At 32.3% G+C, this 18,217-nt stretch overlaps 1 protein-coding gene across 1 annotated transcript in view; it reads left to right on the forward strand.

The window, feature by feature from the left end:
• Positions 1 to 16,001, forward strand: part of LOC106477614 (glutamate carboxypeptidase 2-like) — a 28,626-nt gene extending 12,625 nt beyond the window's left edge. The window contains exons 3-7 of the mRNA XM_022381131.1: positions 662 to 846; positions 7,117 to 7,257; positions 10,260 to 10,389; positions 15,207 to 15,329; positions 15,918 to 16,001. Coding sequence (XP_022236839.1) covers positions 662 to 846; positions 7,117 to 7,257; positions 10,260 to 10,389; positions 15,207 to 15,329; positions 15,918 to 16,001 — 663 coding nt within the window. The remainder of the gene's footprint in view (positions 1 to 661; positions 847 to 7,116; positions 7,258 to 10,259; positions 10,390 to 15,206; positions 15,330 to 15,917) is intronic.
• Positions 16,002 to 18,217: the final 2,216 nt, after the last annotated feature.

Consider the following 18,217-nt stretch of genomic DNA (forward strand, 5'->3'; position numbering starts at 1 on the left):
CATGGAAGATATGTCACCCTCCTATTTGTGGAGAGCTATTGTCACATGATGATTACATCATGTATTAGTGTAGTTCACATGTACCTTAGGTGGGAGCCAGCTCAAGGCTAATGGCATGTGCAAAATCTCAAAGGTAGATGCAAGTGGAATAGCTATTGTGTGGAGAGAGGTAAGTATTTATCAAAAATACATTTTCAGATAAGGAAAATATGAATTTTAGAATTTTTTATTATTAATAATATCTGATTTTTTTGCCCCCCCCCCAAATGGCACAGCGGTATGTCTGCGGACTTACAATGCTGGGTTTTGATACCTGTGGTGGGCAGAGTACAGATAGCCCATTGTGTGGCTTTGTGCTTAACTTCAAACAAACAGTGATTTTTTTATATGTCAAACTATTTGTGTTTTACATGTAGCAGTAAAACACAATATAGCATAACATTAAGAAGCCATCAAGATTAGGTAATTACTGTTATAGTCATAATGTCTTACATGAAATATAAAATTGTAATGTATTTAGAAACATTACTGTTTATTTAATTGTAAATGATACACATTGATGAACAGAGTGAAAGTATTTTTGAACTTGAGCTACATGTATTTGAGTTCCTGTCATAACCTAATTTTGATAGATGTTTTATACATTCAAATGTTTTTTTAGGCTTTGTTCATCATTGCTGTTTTTCTTGTTGGGTTGATATTTGGTTACCTGGTGCGACGAGGAGTACATGAAGTTATTCAGCATAAGGAAACCTGTTCAAGCAGAAATGTTTATAGCTTTAAGAACCAGAATGCTCAATCACTTCATAACTATATTGACCCCAGTAAAATAGCTGTTTGGCTAAGGTGAGGAAGCGTTAGAAGACTTAGTATATCATGTAGATGGGTCATATTTAGTTTATCTCTATATTTAAAATATATGCTATATTTTTTTAGCTAACATGTAATTACTTCTTACTGTACCTTGTAACATTTCCTATGAAAAAAAAAAGAACATTTTTGTGTTCTAGGCTTACATATGTAAAAAAATAGAAAAGCAATGGCTAATGTATTTTGTGAAATTGTACATTTTCACAGTAAAATCAGTTTTTTAGTGTAAAAACTACTTTTCAAGTTATATGTAATATTTTTCTATGTATAATTATATTCTATACCTCAAGTTAAGAGAATAAGGTTATTGCAATATTATTTTGTAGTACAAAAGTCAGCTTTAATGTACATTTTCCGTAGAAGTGTAATCTGTTTGACTAGTACTGCTGTATGCTTAATTAATAATTTATAAGCAGTCAATGTCATAGCCGAACTTAAAAAACAACAACATTGTACTAGATGGAAGAAGGTTCCAAAGATACCTGGACATTTTAAATACTATGGTCATTTGGAGCATTCTCTTTTTATAAGAAATACTACAGTGTTTTACAGTAATGATCAAATCTAGTCTGCAGTGGACTGTTAGACTACTTTGCATACTCATTTGTTGAATTGAGCCAATGATAATGTGTTGATAAAGAGATAAAAGGCATTACCTTCATCACACCTCAATGCAGCTGAAAAACAGTGTAATCAATGGCATAGATAACTGTGATGTTAAAGTCATATATACAACAATAACTGAACTGTTTTCAAAATATGATTAGGTTACACATAAAAGATCATCTTATATCTTAAAATATAGGCTTATAACCAAGAAAATACTTGGTGTTATGTATAACCAGTTAACAATTTAGTGTATGGAGGGACTCATGTCAGTAGCCTATGCATTGCCAAGAGTTTATTTGCCTGTGTTATCCTTAAAAATGGAGATGAGAAGGCTGAAGATCTATTAGAGTTTATACTAACCTTGAGAAGATCGCAGTGATGTGAGACTGGCCTAGCCTGTGAGAAAGTGAAAAGTCCACAGTTTCTTTGATCTTTCATTCAATTACTGAGGTTTTGTGGACAATTCAAAGATTGTTGCAATGTTATTGTCGCTCACTAAAAACTGATGTGCATTTTAAATGGATCAAGGAGTGTGACCAAGCATTCCAGATGCTAAAGTGTGCTTAAGTTGAATCTCAGGTGTTGGTATACCCATATCAAGACTATGAATTCCCACTGAATACTAATGTTATTACATTTGCAAGATAAAGTGGAATGTGTAATCACATATGGTAGTCATATATTGATGGCTTATAAATGCAGGTACTGCACAACAAAGAAAAGTGTTGCAGTAATGGTTTTCATGAAACACTACTGACACTGCCTGTATGGTAGAAAGTCTGATGTGGCTCATGAACTTTAAAAATCTAGAGGGATGATTGCTCAGATGGATTGTCTCATTGCATGGCGAGACCTTGTTTGTTTGTTGAATGCTCTGACTCGGCATCTTGTGGGATTTAAAGCCATTTTGGTCCTAGTGCCACCAAGCCATGTGGTAAGAGATTCCACTAGTGGTTTAATGATTCAGGTGCTGTGATAAGAGCAACTGAAGGACCGAGCTCAAGTATGGGGGTCTTCTTGCCTTGTTGCAAGGTGAAGTGCTGTCAGCATAGATTGAAAAATGTAGTGCAGAGACATGAAACCTATGGTACTTATACAAGCAGTTATGTATGCAGGAAGTTATCAACCATCAAGGCATGGTTCTCAACCTGTGTTTCAGCAAGTGGTCCCCAGAGCCCTTTCACAGGAGGTAATTCAGACTTTGTCACTGATGAAACTTAATCTTACTTTTTTTTGTGATGATTGTAGTAGTAGTAGTAGTATGTAAAATAATTTTTTATTTACTTTAAAGATTCAGTTAAGAACAAAAATTAACAATGTACACAAAGCATACAATGCCCTATAACTAATGTAATATAACGAGCTTTCTAAGGTATAAGTGTCTTAAAATAATTCCCTAAACTGGTTGAGCTGAACTGGGTGATAGCAACTGTGAACCTGTACACCAAATTATTCATGAGAATGAGCTAGCATTATACATAAATCAGTAAAGTAAAATAAACCCCTTCTATTGGTTATAGATAGTGTAATAGCAAACATCAGAAAGAATTATTGACATTTGGTGAAAGAAAGGATGTAATAGGAGGGCGTGACATGTGGGTTGGACTTTCTGGTTCTGGTTTTTATCTAACTAAAACAATATGATTAGAGCATATAATAGCTAGATTATGTCTTAGCAGTATCTATAATGTAAATTTGTAACTTGCATTAAAATTCAGTTCAGATAGGGGTTGAAAGAGTGTATAAATAAGTGAGTGAAGAACTGTCACAATACAGAAAAGTAGAGATTGATAATTTCAATATTTCCTGTTGAAATCATGAAATTAAAACTTGTATAATATTAGAATTTGAATAATAAACTACATTTTAATGCAAAGTTTATTGACACAAATGGAAAATGAAGTTATTTAATTAAATTTTGAATATAACTGTAAAGCATGATATGCACACTTTGATCCACCTATATCCAGAAGGCTAATGGATTCCCATACTGAGATGATAAAGCTTTGTGCTTCTTTGGTGGCTAGCCTGTTGCAGTTAAATTAACACTATGACACCAATGTTTCCATATGCACAGTAACTTTATTTGTATAATGTTATTGTGCCCGTGGAAACTGGTGTGTTGAAAATTACTGAAAGTAAGCACAATTGCTGGTTGTGTAATGTATTTCCTTTGTAGTTATCTGTGTAGGAAACCAGTACTTGATGTTACCCCCTAACTTCCTGTTTCTTTCTTACTGGATCTGGGCTAAAAGCAACTTTACGCTAGAAATTTGTCGTAATGGGCTATTACAAGTGTAGAGCTACATTTATAGCTGATGACCATAGATTTCATTCCTGACTTTTTATATTTCAGCTCAAATCCTTAACTCTTCTGGCTATTTTGTCAATTCACCTAGCTAGTTTTTTGATGCTCAACCATTTTCCTTCATATTTCTCATTTACATGGAGGGAGAGTTGAATAAAAACTTTCTCTTTGGTGAACTAGAGACCTTCCCTGCTGTTCTCAAGACCCTAGGGGCCAGTATAATTTTCAAATAGATGGAATCCATTGATGAAAATGCATTGCTCTATGATGCATTTAATGTGCATGATCTGGCCAAGGCTTTCACCATAGTGGCCTGGCCATGAAATCTCAAAGGGTTTCTGCAACCCCCAGTGACAGTTGGTCAGTCATTGACTGAGCCACCTGCAACATTAAATACAGTGGTGGAACCAAGCCTGCTTGCTACTCAGCCGAAAACCATTACCAGTCCCACTCAAGTCAGATCCAGTGGAAACCTCAGAGAAACTCCATCTGAAGGCCAACAAAAACCCTGTTGGAGGATGTCCAGTGACAAAATACTATTGATACTTAATATGTCTTGCACCTTCAGAGGGATCATTACATCCCCAAGCCAGAGTTCAACTGAGTGCTAGGAATGATCATTTTAATTAACATCATTTACTGTGCTATTGATGGGTCAACCACCAATGGCAGGACCATCAATTTCTGAGGTCTACATCAGGCCATCCACCTCAGCAGCAGCCCTACCACTGGCCAAGCAGATTTGTTTACAGCCACAACTGAACTGCAAATGAAAGTTGAGTTCCCACCAGTATCCCCAACAGTTCTCACTCACTGACCTATGCCTATGTTGAAGCAACAATGCTAGATACAGGGTGCAAGATAAGCTGAGACCTGAGCATTCCACAACAGGAAAGAAGACTGCCAGCTGAAGTGTGGGGATCTACATTGGAGCTAGAGCAGAAATTGTGATGACCTTGTTCCAAGCTGGTCAAAACAATAAAGCTTTGGCAAGTGTGGAAGGAAATCATTTGTCAAACTAAAGTCACCACTTGGAAGTCCACCTGTATCTTAGAGGGACTGTTGTTAGGTCCTGACTAAATTTTGTATTCCTTTTTTCCCAATGCATTATTAAGAGTTTATTTTGTATCATTGTGATTTCAGTATTACCTTATACTTTGTATCTCTGCTATTGTATGGTATTCCATTTGTTTATCTGTATTAATTTGATTTAATTTTTTTATTTTTAATCTTTTATAATGTAATCTTCTTTGTTTTACTTGTCTGTGTTGCTGTGTGTTTCACAGGGGTGAGAGTAAGTTACACCAACAACTTTAGTTTATCAATGGGAATGAACAACAGTGATGCATACTGAGAAGAATAACATTATTGTTTCAGGTATATAATGTTAAGTTTTCTCAGTGTGGAACAGTTCTTAGTGGTTTTTGCAGTTCATCACAGAAATCTCTGGAAGCTTCAGTAAATGCATCATTTTTTGTAAAATACACTTGATTGTGCTTGTGAAGTAAATAAAAATTGTTTGCACTGTGTTTTACATTACATCCAGTCTGTTTCTTTTCACAAATTGGTTTGTCAGATTATTCAGATTAACTTCTGTAAAATATTTTCTTTCAAATTCTCTATTATTTTAATAGTTTCATTTTGAGTTTACTTGCAGATTAATTATATTACAAGTTACAGCTTTCTATTATTTTTTAGATCTTACTCTAACACTAATAGGGGAAACAATGCACCTGAAAATATCACACAATACAACATTATCAATATACAGAAATAATTGTGGTTTTTCTATAGCAGTATCTTACCAAACTAATATATTTAATAACAATGATACATTTTTTTGTACATTATATAAATAAATCCTTTATCATTTAATAATCAAAGTTTAAAACGTGAAAAAACAAAACAAAAGCACTTTAACTGAGATATGGATGTAAATATATCTCAAACAAGACTAGTTAACACCCATTATTCCTATAGATAAATTACTTAACATATTCTTAGAACAGTATATACTGAAAGTACCTATAACTCTCTTAACACGGGGTTGGTCAAATTGACCAACCTCATAACCTTTTTGGCTAGTTCGAGTGCAAAGTGAATTTGAAATTATGATTTCATTTATTTCAAGCTATTTACAAATGACTGTCAGATTTATCTACATTGGAAACTGCTCTTTCTCATGGTAGTAAACATTTAGTCAAAATAAGTATGTGGGGCTAGATAAAAGGTTTCAAAAGAATGGAGTAGTGGGAGGAGCTACTCTACAAGATTGGCTAAATATATTGACATCTCAGCAAATCAAAGAGGTGGGAGGTTCTTATTTTATATTCTAGCTTGTCTTTATCTCAAATTGAAGTTTTTAATTCCATAACCACTGTACATGTTGTATGGTAGATGTAATAAAATATATACTGAGCAATAAGAAAATAGGAGGTGCTGTGTGAGAAACAAAAATTTATATTTAGAATTTTTTTATTCATATTTTCTATAAAATTAAAAGCTTAAAACATTTATAATATCAAAATTTGAATTATAAACTGCATTTTGATGTCAATTCTATTGACACAAGTAATAGTAAAGCTATTTAATATAATTTTGAAAATAACTCTGTAAAAGGTCATGACATGTGCTCCTTAATCTGCCCACTGTGAAAGGGTTAACACAGATTGAAAGGAAATAAATATGACATATAGCTAAGATACAGAAAAATCTTTACCGAAGATATTGAGGCAGATGACATTTGACTAATGTTTATTCCATATTGATTATAGTGGCAGTATCATACATATTCTACTTTTGTTGGAATCTTTCTAAATTTTCACATCTCATTTCAAAATGCAGATTTTACCTGATAAATTACAATTTTTAGTTATTCATCTCCCATATTTTTGCAAACATTTAAGTGCCCATAAAATCCCTAGAGGACCTTTGTGTCTTCATTGTTTGCTGAAACATTGTTATCAATTATTGATTAAAATTTTTTATTAACAAAAATGGCTGGTATGGAATATGCATGCTAGTTTCTACTTAATTTGTGTGAGATTTTCTTACTTGTTTGCAACATACATCTCTCTTTTTTTGTAAACTGATAATATATATTGCATTTTTTTGTTGTGTGTGTGTGTGTGTGTGTGTTTTTTATCAGATCATAAAACACATTAACAATGTTTTTAGGGATTTCTTCTGTCTTCACTTGATGAGTCCAATATGTCCAAGTGTCAATTCCTGAACACACCTAGAAACAGAAAATACAAATATAGTTTGTTTATTTTTTGCTTAAACCATAGGTGAATCATGATAATAATAATAAGTACTGTATTTAACAGATATTTGTCTGGACAAGTTCAAAAGGCTGGAGATGATTCTGGAAAAGAATTGGCATTGGAAATCAGTAAAGCATGGAAAAAGTATGATCTTCAATTGACCAGAATTGAAAATTTCACAGTACTCTTGTCATATCCTTCAGAGTAAGTTAATTGTTTCTTAAACATTTCCTAATATAGTAAAAACTGGTTAAAGCATTGTGAGGAGGAATATGCCATTCGTATGAAGATCATTTGACCAAATTTTGTTTTTGGTTTTTAATCTATAGAAGATTTAAACATTTTTGCCTTTTAAAATTTTATTATGCTGCTTATGTTATGTAGGAATTACCTACATTGTAACTGTTTTCTTTTCAGGAATTTAACTTGTAAGAGTATAATTTTTTTAGTATAATAGTCAGAATTGTGACTTTTTTTGTGGATTTCTGTGTTTTGACCTTGTATAAATCCCAACATCTTAAAAAGTAAAATTGCAGACAAAAAAAATTTCCAAGGCTACAAAAACTTCCCCAAAAAATTCAAATTCAAATTTTATTGATTGTACAAATTGTCCATGAGCATAAAATATACTAGACAACAACAAAGAACATAACTTGCATTGAAATGTACAGCAGCAGCTGATTTTTATATTTCATTATTAAGCAACCAATCATGTTTCTCCTAAGAACAACAAAATTTCTGCTAAGAGCAATCTAAATAGCTGTTGTTGAACCCTCTGAATCATTTTAAAAGCATGTTTTGATGTCATTGTCAGTCCTTCAATAATCAAAGATAATGTAGAGAAGGGGAGAGAAACCATCAATGCTTCGATTATCAACTGTGTTTCTACATTTCTTTTCACAAATGTCACATTGTACTGTGTAAGGAACTGTACGCAAGGTGTGTCTCTGAGTGTGACAATCCTGTAAGACCTTCATTCACTTTTGGTGTGCAACCTCCAAACTGCCCTTGATGGATTTGCACCAGTTGGTGCAATCATTGGCTAGGGACTTCCAATTGGTAGTAGGTATATCTGCTTGATCAGGTGAATCTTTATTATGTCTTTGTAATGCAGCTTTGGTCCACCTCTCTGCTGCTGGTCAGAGGAAAGTTCTCCATAAAGTACAGTCTTTGGAATTCTATGTTCTTGCATACACACCACATGACCAGCCCAGCACAGTTGTCTTTTAAGAGGCATAGCTTCTACACTGGGCATGTTGGCACACTTCAAGACCTCCTTGTTAGTGATTTGGTCTTCCCAAAATATATTCAGGATCACTCTGAGGTGTCTGAGTTGTATGCTGGACAATCTCTGTATATGACAATGACAGAGTGTATATGTCTGCGCTGAATATAGTAGAAAGCTAAGTACCACAGCTTGATATAATTTGCACATGGTTTTGTGGTCATATGCAACACTGTTTCTAGACCCTCTTGTATAGTTGTCCAAAAGAAGCAGATGCTGCTTGGATCCAGTGGTCAAGCTCTACATCAAGGCTGTTGTCATTAGCAATTGTACTGTTGAGGTAAGTGAACTGGTTAATGATATTTAGCTTATCTCCAAAGAGAAGAACAATTGGCTCTACATAGTGAGAGTTAGGTAATGGCTGATGGAGGATTTCAGTTTTTCTCATGTTAATTGTTAGCCTAAAAGCGGAGGATGCATTGGAAAAGTGATTTAGAATGGTCTACAGACCATCTATCAAATTAGATACAAATGCTGCATCATCAGCAAACAGCAACTCTCTAACACAGATTTCCATAGTGAAAAAGGTTACTGTGAAAGTTGTAAAAAGTGAAGTATGCACAGTTTTTTTTAATTGATTCTGAAAATGCATATTAGGTGTCAAAAAATGCTTAAAATTAGGTTTGGTCCTTGGATCAGTAGCCAAATATCATGCACAATTTGAACAACTAGTTAATATAAGACAGTGGTGTAGAATTTAATAGAACTATCTACATCATGTAGGTGTGAGCAAGTCAATTATATAATTAAAAAATTATTTAGCACTGAAGCATTTTTTGTAATAATATAAATAAACTTTAAGTAAATGACGTTACCTTTATACATTTGAAACCTGTTATGTTGATTGATATTACTATTCTTAATTAGTTATCTTAAGGTAACAAATATTTAGAAGTAAAGTACTATTATAGAGCAATAAAATTTATTCACGAAGCTTCTTATGTTCATTATATCCACATGTTTTTGAATGTTTTTACCATTCTTAGCTGTTGCAAAAAAAATTCCCACATTCAATTTTGGTTTGGTCCTAGGGTTTTGATAAATGGGAGAAATGTTATTGTAAAGTAGTGCCTTAGTGGCTAACATGCTTGGACTGTGAATATAAGAGTTCATAGTACATGCTTGTTGCTGCAAAAACATGCTCTGCATTTTGGGGCTGTGGGTGTGTTATAAGAGTGGCAGATAAATCCCACTATTTATTCAGATAGAAGTAGCTCAAAAGTTAGTGGTAGTGGTTCGTGTTTTTAAGTACAGTATTTTATGAAGTTCAACTCTGAACAGACATGTGAAAGTCTTTGTACACTGTGGTTGAGTGTGAAGTGTTTGAGTCTAAATGTTTTGTGTTTTCTAGAATTTATCCATAGTTTTAGAGCTTCTCTCTTTTTTTATGTTTATTTTCATTGTATGAATATTATTTGTGGCTGCATTGTTTACATGGATTCAAAGTACATGTATCTAAACTTTCATTTCTGACTAAAATAGGTTTTATCACTGATTGCTGATCTGAAAAGAATCAATCTTATTTTTTAGTCTTAGCTATTTATAGCTCTTAAACTAATACTTAATGGCTTTGAACAAAATACTTTCAAATACCAGTGGTCTTCAAAATTGCACCAAAATAAATTTATTTACTATTAACCTGTGCTAAGTGTGTTTATTTATCAACCTATATAATTTTTATTTAATTCTCAGATTGAAAGAATCAACTCTTTCTATAGTTTGCTCTTGGTATGATAACTTCGCTACAAATTACAAGAGGAAATGCAGCACACACACACATATACCTCATGGGCCCCCATCTTTTCTTTTGGATTATCAAGTTTTAATTCATAGTTAAATGTGATTTCTATGGTAGGAGCATTATATTGTTGTGTAGTAAGTTGTTTATAATATTATAATCAGTTGTTTTATGAATTTTTAGCACTGCATCCAACACTGTGGAAGTAATTACTCATAATGGAAAAACATTAGTCGATACTTCAAGAAGCATTAAGAATGACACTTCTGAAGCAAAACCATATTTAGCATATTCACCAAATGGAACAGCACAGGTGAAAACCTAGTTTCTTAAATTTATATTTTCAAGAATGTAGAAAGTCACAATAATCTGTAAAGTATTTTGTTTATTTAAATAAAATATTTTGTATTTCAATTGCTTGAGATGCATATGTACAGCATTGGAAATAATTATGGAAATGTCCTATAAGCGATACACATACAGGAGTCAATTTGTCATTAATACAATATGACATTAGAGAGAATACAAAAGGAAAGCAAAAACTTTGTGTATCATATGAGTATTTTGTATGTGCTTAAATAGAACAGTACACATTTTTTTGTTTTACTTTATGATAAATTTATCAATGTATGATTAAGAATTATTGTTTTATATGGCCGATATTACTCTCCACATTTCATCCAAATTGTTTGCCATTGGACTTTCTCGGTTTTCATATATGTTCATACGTTCTTATAGTATTCATATCAGGACTTAGTTCAGGTCAGACCATGGTTTGAAGTGTTTCATTAGTCTCTTTTCTCTTCCAGGAATTGTTTAACCACATTTGTTATATGCTTGGGATCACTGTCTTGCTGGAAGATGAATTTTTGTCCAGCAGGTCATGCTTCTGAAGGAATTATATTGTGGATAACAGTCTACTTCTATATTTCAGCAGTGAAGCTTCCATCTATTTTATCTAGATCTAACATCATTGGCTATGATGTAGTCCATACTTGTATTGGCTCCCCAACATGCTTTAATATAACTTCTGTATGTTGATGGTGATATTGCTTCCTGTCTGCCTTTGAACAAACTCTTTAATTTTTTTAAATTGGAACTTAGGACTGTATCTGCCTATTAAGTTCAGGATGTTGTTTTGAACTGATAGCATAGCTCTTCAACTTAACAAGCAGATGCAGCCCAAAAGTTTACAAGCCTGTGTATTTTTCTCTGTCTAAAATTTTGTTAAGCAAGATTGTTGCCAAACAATTTGACTTTGAATTAATCTGCAAAGAGCACCTTTTTCCAGGTTTGCTCATCTCATTGTTTTAAGTCTGATGCCCGTTTCAGCCTTTTGATTTTGTTTCCCTTTTCAAAGCAATGATTTTTGAGCAACTACACATCTATTGAAGCTACTTGGTGCTGTTCTGGAGGTAACATTCACATTTGTAAGCACAACTAGGCCATTGGTAAGATCTCAATAGGATTGTTGTGTATCATGTAAAGACCATACTCTTAACATCAATTTCAAAGAATTTGGGCTTTTTACCTTAGTTGCTTCTACTACCATTTGTACTGGTTTCACAAGCATTATCTCTCTTAACTTTGACAGAATATGTGGTTTAAGAATTATTTTTTTTGATAAGATCCAATAAGTTAAATAGGCAAACATTTCTAGAATATATATTTAAAAAAAACAATCAAATCTGTTTTATACATATCTAACTGTTGCTACTTACCATAGTTTGCAAGTTTTGCTTATTATAAGTTTTTAATAATGGAATGTTTAAACATCTTGGATAATTTTGTTCTGTTAGAAAAAAAAAATTAAGATATTTCAGCAGTAGTAAATATCTCATTATTACAAAATGAAGTATCATTTTCTTGTTATTATGTGGTATGTAATAAAAAAACAGTGTATTTTTCTAGTACATACCATTAGTTTATTAGACCACTTAATGTGACTGATATATTTTAACTGTAAATTAAGAAGACACAAAGATGGGAATTTTCTGTACAAGTTCTACAACTGGTGGCCAAGAAGTAAATATTTACTATTAGTGATGGGCGATAATGAATTTTGTTACCACAGTATTATTTTCATATAATTATCTCAATTATTTTATTTATCACAATAATTTAGAACTTAGGCATAAAAAGGGAAGGTGCTAGTTATCTGATGAACTTTTCCTTATTTTAAGAATTTACATTTCTTAAGTTTTTATTCTAACAAACTCTAAATGAATAGTGTATTTAAAAGTTAATATTTCATTTATTTTGCAGATTTAGTGTGAATAATTATGATATTGAATAGCAAATTGTGTGGTAGTAAAGAGCTGATAGTAACAGGCTTGATTCTGTTATCAGTTCAGTAAGCTCATTCTGGTGTAAGAAAGCTGATTTTGGAAGTATTATGTTTGATGAAATAGACAATAATATATTAATTGTTATTTTTATTACTTCTTAAGAAATGGAAAAGTATGCTTATTTACTGACATTAAAAAGATACAAGGTTATTAAATTCAAAGCATACAATGTTTGTTTACGTCAAACGATATCAATCAGAAAGACTTGTATATACTAAAGTGTCAATATCCATTTAAGTGTTATATTTCAAAGTGATTAAACATTTTATTTTGTATTGCAAATGTACAACATGCAAAAGGTACCACAGAACAAATCAAAATTAATCTTGTTTGTATCATATGTATCAACCAGAGAAATTATAACTATTTCAGTAGAACCAATCACATGGTTATGCATTAGAAATTATGTTGTCCAGTGAAACTGAGATACTTTATAGGTATAGAACAAATAATAATTTACCACATTCATTTTGGCAGTTGCCTAGAGGATAGTTTATAAGGTTCACATGAAGTAATGCTAGTAATGTTGATAGGTATCATATGGTGTGGAATATGGACCTAAATGGGGGAGAACATGTATCAGGATCACATTGAAGTAGTGTTAGCAAGGTATCATTCTGTTATGGAATACAGATGGATGCTTTGAAGGGTGAACCTAAAGGGTGAGAGTAGATGTTAGCATCATATTATGATGAATTAAGAAAATACCCTAAGATTTAAATTTTGTACCAAATGCTATCATCAGCACTGTTATTTTAATTTCCATAAATCTGATGAGTAATGTTGTATGTCAGTATCTTGGTTATGTACATATTAGCAGCCTAAAGAATTGACACCACATCATCTTGCATGGGACATTTTGACATAAGGGAATAATGATTTTGTTGTCTAACAGTCTTTGTTTAGGTTGTATATATGTATGTGTAAACAAGTACTAAGTATGCATTGCAGAATGGAAATCATGGTATGTATAAGCACCAGCCGCTTGTCAAATCAGTGATGTTTGTGTCCACTGATAACACTGGTCAGTATCTTGATGATGGGCAAAATAATGATGTCACAGTTACTCGTGTTCTGAATCTATGGTTAAAACATTTACATCTGGATACAACCACATTATGTGGCTGTTGTGCACATAAAATTTAGAAATGCATTGCATCTCTTTCACAAACAAGGTGAGAAAACCTAGATGCTATTGTTTTCTGTAAAAGGGATGCAATCAACATATTACAATGGAATCCAATATCCAATCTTTCAAAGTTTTGGTATTAAAAGCAATAAACTTTTGTAGAAAAGAGTAGTAGCTACTGGACATGGTATTTACCAACATGTAGATTCCTTTTACATGGATTACGCAAGAATTATTAGTACTCTTTGTGACTGCTTTTGACCTATTTATGTGTAAAACATACAAGCTGATTCTTCCATTGTACAATGCATGCTTAGAATGTTAAAATGACCTAACATTCATCAATTATTATAGAGCTTGAAGGTTTAGTGTAAAAGAGTAAAGCAGGTGATGTGACTTTGGACATTTTGCTATTGTCTGAAGAATGTCTTGAGTCACTGACACTATACCAGCTGAAGCAGGAGATATCATACAAAAAAAGAACATTTATCTGAGGATGGACTGTATGATTGTGGGTCATTAATGGAAGGAGTGTCCTCTCTGTGCAGAGATTCAGTCCCTCGATGTTCCAAGAAGATGTACTCTTTCTGGATTCATACAAACAAGAATATCTATCAGGGCATAGACTACAGTATGTGAGGCAGTAGTGAAAGGGATGGTTTTCTCCAAACAAAGATTTAATTATGCCATGAGTGATGTAAAATGTACTCTTTGGATTCAGCATGATAGTCAATGTTACCAGTCTCTGTTAACCTGATATTGTTGTATTGCACAGGTACAATAGTAGTAGGGTGGTGTCGGTAATGTGGTTCTTGGGACTTGAGCAACATAACGAACTTTAGCTTACAAGTCCAGTTCCATACTTGTACGTGCTTAGGACATTTAACAACTATTAGTGAAACTTCAGATAAATTGGACAATGATAGAGGGTAGAATGTGAATGCTTAATGTGTGTGATAGGTGAAATGTAATGTTTTTATGTGTGAATTATGGGCAAGACTAGAAATAATTTTTGGCCATTTTAGTGGTTCTTAACATTTTGGGGATAAGTTGTGTTTGTTAAGAATTTGAAGAAGAGACAACATTTTTATTTTGTAGACCCTTATCTTTTCTTAAACTTGTGAAAAAATATTTTTCAACATCTAAGCTATCTTTAAGAATAACCTAAAATTCTTTTTGATGGTATAGAAATTTGTTGGTATCTATATTTAAACATATGTATATGGAAAAATGTTTAGGTTTTATTTTAGGAGAAATCTGGAATCTGTTGGTTGTAATTGCACAAGTGTCATCTTGGACTCCCCAGAGATTGAGGTTTGGCAGCCATTTCAGTTCTTATTATCTGGACTGATACTAATAAAAGTTTTGATACTTAATACTGCAGTGGAGCATGGGTTTCTTTGTTGATTGCTATAATTCAGTAAACCTACATGGAAAATGATGCATATGCATGCTGTCCCCACATTCCACACCAAATGTATTTTTGAGCAAACCAGTGCTTACTTTGTGGGTATATTTGCTATTATAATATAATTGGCTATAATCATTTTCAAATATCTTTTAATTTACATGCAGTTTACATGGATTTTAATAGAACAAAAGAAAGTTGTTTCATGTGTTTATAGCTAATTTATTTTGGTCATGTTTCTTTAGGGTAAACCAGTTTATGCAAATTATGGAAGAGTGGAAGATTTTCATAAACTGCTGGAGATGAATGTAACTATTAATGGAAGTGTTATTATTATGAGACAAGGAAAGACTCATCGAGGAAATAAGGTTTGTTAATACTAACTCTCTTTCTATGTAAAACTTTATAGTAAGTCTGTATCTTGTGAGCTGTATGAACATTACTTAGTTTATATATATTTTGTCATAAACTGATTTTTCTTGCTTACTGAAACTTACAAAATTCTGTGAAGATACATAAAACATTATTAGATTTATACTATGGAAACCCTTAAAGGTCAATTTGGTGTCACGAATTCAGCTGATTTAACTAAGCCTGTAATGAGAGTTAAGTTATTTCTAAGTTTGTTAAAATGTAAGATAGCTAAAAAGAGCGATTCACTCAAATGTTGTTAAACACTAAATTTAAGAATGGCTGACGAAAGGAGCTATCTTTCTGGAGATCAGTATTGGAAAAGGAAAGCAGAAAAAATTAGGAAACTAAAAATGTGACACACAAAAAAGAAATGAATAGTACCATTAGAACTGTCCAGGAACTACTTGTGCTAAAAGTAGTGAAAAAACCAGTGTTTACAACTGTATGTAAAGCAGTGTCAGAAATTGAATAAACTATAGCATCTTAATTAAAAGATAATTCTTAAGAGGAATGGTAAACAGAAGTAATACATGTGATTCTAGTTGGGTGATGAAGATGAATATCCAGAAATCAATCTCAAAAATGTGACAGTTGTTGATGAGTCTGGTACAGTCATAGACATTTGACTTTTCTAAAATGGCAGTTGTAGGGAATTCACAACAGGTTATTACACATAATGAGTTTGACAACTATTTTTAGCATACATTATTACACTTCTTATTTTGTGAAGATTATCATTCACTTTCAGTGTCGAGTTATCATAAATGTGTAATAAATGAAGAATCAACTAAATTCTATCCCTGGACAAAATGCAGTAAAAAACTGGTGTTTCAAACAATTCATCTTTTGACCAGTACTCATTCAGACTTTATTTTTTTTTTCTCTAACCATCATCATATGTAAAGCTAAGAAAAAACAGATTTCAGCATCAGTTGTGTAATCCTAACATCACAAGCACAAATGTTCACTCATTTCCACTATTTCAATTACATATTTGTAGTATTTGTTTGTCTTCTCTTCAGTAGTTAATATGAATGAAGGTGAGAAAGAATATTCAAACACTTTACATTGTGTTGTGTTTTCATTAAACTTCCTACCTTGCAATCCAGAATTTGTGTTGTCAGATGTTTGCACTTTTGGTTGAAAGTCACCTTCTTTTTTCCACGAAAACATATTCCATTTTTTTTTTTATTTGCAGCTTTATGAAGAGTCATTGTTTTTGATGTCTATGCAACAGTTTTCGGGCCTTTGTTATTGACATCGTGGTCTTTTACGCAGAGATTTTTACTTTCATATTCATTTTCACTGCTATCTGTATATTCTTTGTCCAGTTAAAATTCTGTATCTTCCTCCAAATCAGATTTAGGAGTTGTCAATAATTCAGAAATTTCATTTTCTTTAAGAGTACAATGCTTTCTCTTTTCATACCATACACTGGAACAGTTCAGACAGAAGACAATGCAGGTACTTCAAATTAAACAGAAGGAAGAAAGCATTTACTGGGCCAAATGGGCAATAGATGTTGGCACTGAACAACTGCTCTTCAACTTGATCAAGTTTACTGAGTAGGAGCAGTAACCAACAGAAAATTCAAATCGAGTATACTCAATCAGTGTACAACAGGAAAATATATGAGAACTGAGTATTCTTGATCAGAGCACAACAGGAAGTTATATGAGAATCAAATATACTAGGTAATAGCAGTTAACCCTACTGAGATTGGTCTTCCTATGGTCACGGGTCAAAAGCCATGTTATTGCCTTTGTAGATACATTCAAAATTTTATTGAACTACTATTTTATGAATGGATGTCAATATATTTGGTATCAAATTGTAGATTATAATTCAAATTTTAGTATTATACATTAGTTAATTTCTTATTTTAAAAGTAAATATTAAAATAAACATAAATATAAATTTTTGTGTGTGTCGCATGATATGTTGAATGCAGCATTGGTTCAGATTAGATGTTTGTGATGTCCAAATACAAAGTCTATAGTTTCTTACGAATTAGAAGTTCAAATTACCAATATTGAAAAGCTAAAATATAAAATAAGAACCTCTTATCTTTTCTATTTGCTGAGATATCACTACATTTATTGAATCAAACACAGTGGCTCCATCCACCTCTTTCCATTTTTGGAAATACATGTGGATAACTAATTAAAACTTTGGAATGTCCACCACATGGTTTTCTGAGTCTCTGCGAAGTAATTACATGGGAAACCCTTTCTTTCCATGTTAGATTCCAAGTGGTAAGGTAAGACATTATTGAGCTCAAAAAATCATATATTTTAGACCCAAGTACAGCTGATAAATTGTAGGGGAATTCTGTGGTATTGATATTGTAATTTATGATTTTTTGTTATTTCAAAATGCATATATAAAACCTAAAAAAAATTATTTTGTTTTACATTCTTCACTTGTGAAATTTGGTAAGACGGCAAGCACCAAACAAGTACAAAGTTCATAACTGGAAGAGATGATTGTTTTCTATACTTCTTTATTTACTGTTCTCTGTTTTAAGAAAAATAACTGAGATTTAAGAACTTATTTGTAAATAGTAATAATGTATATACATATATATGATGTATTATAACTGAAATGTGACTGTTCCACTAGAACACAGCCAAGACAGGTCACTTTGTAAAGGCCAGTTTTATAATACTGGATATGGTAACATGAGTGCACATGCACTGCATTATTCAACTTCTGTAATGTTAGTCAGACACTGCTGAAAGGTCAATTAAATAAAAATAATAACTTTTATATATGTATGACATAAGATTTAAGCTATTTAGGCTAAATATTTAGTGGTTTCGTTGTTATAATTTGTAGTAAT

The sequence above is a fragment of the Limulus polyphemus genome, unplaced genomic scaffold (assembly GCF_000517525.1).
Source record: "Limulus polyphemus unplaced genomic scaffold, Limulus_polyphemus-2.1.2 Scaffold76733, whole genome shotgun sequence".
NCBI classification, from domain to species: Eukaryota; Metazoa; Arthropoda; class Merostomata; order Xiphosura; family Limulidae; genus Limulus; species Limulus polyphemus.